General features: G+C 47.5%; 1 protein-coding gene across 1 annotated transcript in view; it reads right to left on the bottom strand.

Annotated features, from left to right (window-relative positions):
- Positions 1 to 3,645, bottom strand: part of etaa1 (ETAA1 activator of ATR kinase) — a 3,859-nt gene extending 214 nt beyond the window's left edge. Inside the window, exons 1-5 of the mRNA XM_035660126.1 lie at positions 3,370 to 3,645; positions 2,413 to 2,544; positions 2,223 to 2,293; positions 2,029 to 2,141; positions 6 to 1,356 (exon numbers count right to left, since the gene is read on the bottom strand). Of these exons, the coding sequence (XP_035516019.1) occupies positions 6 to 1,356; positions 2,029 to 2,141; positions 2,223 to 2,293; positions 2,413 to 2,544; positions 3,370 to 3,505 (1,803 nt within the window). The 5' untranslated portion in view covers positions 3,506 to 3,645. The remainder of the gene's footprint in view (positions 1 to 5; positions 1,357 to 2,028; positions 2,142 to 2,222; positions 2,294 to 2,412; positions 2,545 to 3,369) is intronic.
- Positions 3,646 to 3,985: the final 340 nt, after the last annotated feature.

The raw sequence follows: 3,985 nt of genomic DNA, 5'->3' as shown, positions 1-3,985 counted from the left end.
TGGACCGGGCCGCTCCCCTGGACCCGGCCGCTCCCCTGGACCCATGCTGAACTGATCATGGGTTCTGAAGCGTTTCTTGCCTGAGTGAACCTGAAAGAACCCGTCACTGTGTTCCTGCTGTTAGAGGTGAAACCAGCAGCCGGAGCACAGGGGAGCGCGGTTGGCGTCTGTTTTTGAGGAACCGGTTGCTGATTGGCTGATTGGTTCCTGTTGTCCCAGGTTCTGCTGGCCGGTTGCAGAGCCGCTCTCTGGTTCTGACCCACAGGAAGAGTCTGATTAGTGGTTTTAACGTTCTCCGCGCTCTGGATCTGGTTCTCCAAGTCCTCACACAGCTCACACAGCAGGTCGTCGTCAGCCGGGTCGTCCCAGACCGGGTCGGACGAGAAGAAAGAGTCCAGGTCCTCGTCCAGGAGGTCGGAGACAGCGGGCGGCTGACAGTGGGTCAGAAGTACCGCAGGTCTCTGTGGAAAGCTCTGAAGGGGTTTGGTAGCTGCTGTGTTTGACGGGTTGGAGCTTCCAGCTGAAGTCTTTTGATGAAACGGTTTCTGTGAGCCCGGCGCCGCTGTGTGTGACGTCTGCCAGGTACGCTGAGACCCGGCACTGACCGAAGCACCGGTACCGGATGAAAACCTGCTCTGATGAGTGTCTTTAAGTGCTGTTTCCGAGCTGTAATCCACCTTCAGGTTTGTCCGTGTGTCTGTCTGGATTTTTTTGGCGGAGAAATCAGAATTAGACTCCAGTTTGAAACTCGTTCTTTGTCTCACATTGTCCTTCTCCACCTTGGAAGCAGCTGATTGGCCGACACCTCCACTAACAGGAACATCTGCTGGACTTTCCCTTTGATGTTTTGTTTCGCCGGCAGGTTTCTGGGTCGAGCAGTGACTCGGAGCCGTGAAGTTCTGTGGATTCTGGGTCATCTCCAACACCAGAGAGTCATTTAGCAAGTCGTCGTTTTCCCAATCGTCCTCAAACTCGTCGTTCGCCGCGGCGCCTTTAGTGTTTGTCGTAGAAACACCAGAGGTGGAGCCGCGTGAGGAAGGTTTCCCAGAAGCCTCTCTGGGAGACGGTTGAGCCGACGACACCTGACTCAGATCCCCGCTCACGTGTTGGGTCGGCCCGTCAAACAGAAACTCCAGATCGTCCTCCATATGCTGATCCGGGTCTGTGTCGGCCGCGGTGTTCACCGCTGGTTGGCGGTTTCCAGGAAGCGAAGGTGAAAAGTCCGAATCCAAGATGTCGTCTGACAGGAGCTCCAGACTCTGCTGGTGCACGTCCTCCACCTCTTCTTCATCCTGGTGAAACATGTTGAAGTCAAACTGTTTGGCGAGTTTCAGCAGGTCATCCACTCCGTTGGGCCTGAAAAACAAAATACAACTTAATGATGGAAAAGAAGAGTCTGTGTGTTTAACCTCATTTAGCTTCTGGGCGAATTCTACATCCATAAACCAGAATTTAACAGTAAAACCTCAATTTAAGTCTTAAAAACCTTATTTCTTCACTTTTCTTTAAAGCCCCATTAAGGCCCGGACTCCTGTTCTTTGGTCTCGGAGCTCCAACGGGTGCGTAACGCTTTAAGTCGACGTCATGTGACTGATTTTGGTGAAACTGGATCCGATTTTATGAGGAAATGTTGTGTGGTTCTCCCTCTGACGTCCTCCGGCTGCTCCGCCTCAACTCGCTGTGTGTCTGAGCTTAATGTGACAGTGAGTGACCTTAAAGAACATCCACATGAGTATTCTAGTTTTGAGTCTTATTCCGGATATAATGCTAATCCAGGTTTCTGAAACCAGGATATAGTGTTTGCACGTGTGAAACAACCAGGATACTCCCTAACCCTGCTCATAATACTCACTGCACATGTAAACACACTGAAAGTTACAGAAAGAAGCTTTGAAATCTTTTCACAACCTCAAAATCTTACTGACCCTAACTGAAGCTAAAGCTCAGTCTGCAGCCGGGACGTCTCCACAGTGCAAACTGAACATCACCGCAGGTTCCGGTTGGATTTGTTGCTTCTTCTGAACCTACCTCGGGGATTTCTTCTTGGGTTTGGGAACCTGAACATCCGGCGTGCAGGGGATGGCGGCGCTGTCTCCGATCCACTGCTGCAAAGTCGGCTCTGCAACCTTCGGCCGGCCGTGCTTCAGAAAGACGACACAGGAACGTTAAACAGTGAGAACATGAATAATCCTTCACAGAGTGATCGCGGCCGCGTTACGGACCTTTGGAGCGATCCTGTTAACGATCTCTGAGATGTCCACAACTCCAGCCCGCTGCTTCTTGCCTCTTTTACCTGAAAGAGAAAAACAGGATCATCAACAGACCTCCAACAGGAAACCAAAGGTGTTCAGTAATAGCATGATGAACTTTATCAGACATTCTGGAGAGAAACTACTTGATGATGAAGTTTACCGAGTCTGTTGGGCGAAGGAGAGGTGGCGTCCCAGATGATGTCCTGCTGAAAGTCGGAGTCGTTGTGCGGAGACTCGGCGCTGAAACCAGGACCCGCTCTGGATCTCGGGACTCTGGTCGGGGTCTTAAACTCTGGAGTAGAAGACGACTGATTCAGAAACAGATTCACAAACTACAGCATTTCCTGTTTAACCTATTCAACGCTGTGTGCACTCCACGTGGAGGTCAAAGGTCAAGGGCCGGAGCTGGTAAGGATTCAGTAGTAAAGCTAAACTGCATTTAGACATACTGAAGGATTATATTTGGTTAATTTAACATTAAATAGATACTTTATTAACCCCCTTCAGCTATCTGTTGTGGACAAAGACAAAAACAATAAATAAATAGATGAATAAAACAGTGCTGTTCAATAAATGTGCAGTTTTCATGACAGTTGGTTAGTTTCATATTCTCTGTTCTTACTGTTACAGTCTGAGAATGTACTATATTTCTGTTAAAATAATAAAATATAAATACATTAGACTTTAAGTGGATTTGTTAGGCTCTTTGGGTAAATTCGGCAACATTATTTCAGTTAAATAACTTTATTTCCAAAGCTTTCCAAAGCCATCCAAGGCTTGTTTTGGTTGAGGACTCCAGAAAAAAAAGAGACAAACTATTAAATAAAGTTTAAAATGTTCCAGTTGTAACTGCTATGTGTTGATTTTTATGTGTGCCGAATTGAAGACTGATAGCTGTGGTTTGTAGAAAATATATTTACTCATGTTTTCTGGTGCAGGTTATAGCTTCTATAGACAATAAAACCTATAATTGCGAGGAATGTGAATGCAGTTTGGTATATGGTTGTCTCCATGGAGCAGAGCGGGACGTTGCCAGGGCTTGTACCCGCCCCAGGAGGCAGGGGAGGCGGACAACAACCGGACACAACCACCGGACACAACAGAGATAGGTTCTGACCCGGTTGTTGGCTCTGTGGAGAGCTGACCTCCGCCGCTGTCTGCTGAGTCTGCCGGAAACTTCTGCTCAGTCGGTTGTGTCTGCAGGCGGCGGTCGGGCCGGGCGGAGGGTCGAACCTCCGGGGGACTCGGTGCATGGTTACCGGCGGCGGCCCGTTAACGGTTCCAACGGTTAACGCGGAGCTGAACTTTGTTATTTTCTCTTTATTTTGATCTCATTTCGGTTTCTCTGCAGAGCTTTTGAAGATCCCGCCATCTTGTAGTTCCCAGAATTCCTTTCGAGGATGCGTTCAAGAGCAACGTAGCTGCGCGGACATGCGCACTGCGCTCTTCTCTTAATCAGACTGAATTAAAGTTTATATATTCAATTAAACTAATAATCAGCTAGTTACTCAGAAAGATCATAATATACTACTCACTACTGTTTTATAAAGTAATATAATTACTTGTTACTCCCTGCCAACAGTAATTAGTTACACTACTAGTTTCATTACTTTTATGGTTACTTAAGTGGTAATTGGGTCTTTTTCTCCCCAAAATCTGACGATTAAAATCCAGTTTTCTTTGTTAAAATCCAATAATGGAATATTTCCAGCTGCTGAATGTTTCCACCTTCC

This window comes from Morone saxatilis, unplaced genomic scaffold (genome assembly GCF_004916995.1).
Source record: "Morone saxatilis isolate NCDOM2014 unplaced genomic scaffold, NCSU_SB_2.0 Contig17, whole genome shotgun sequence".
NCBI lineage: Eukaryota > Metazoa > Chordata > Actinopteri > Moronidae > Morone > Morone saxatilis.
This window is presented reverse-complemented; position numbering and strand designations above follow the sequence as displayed.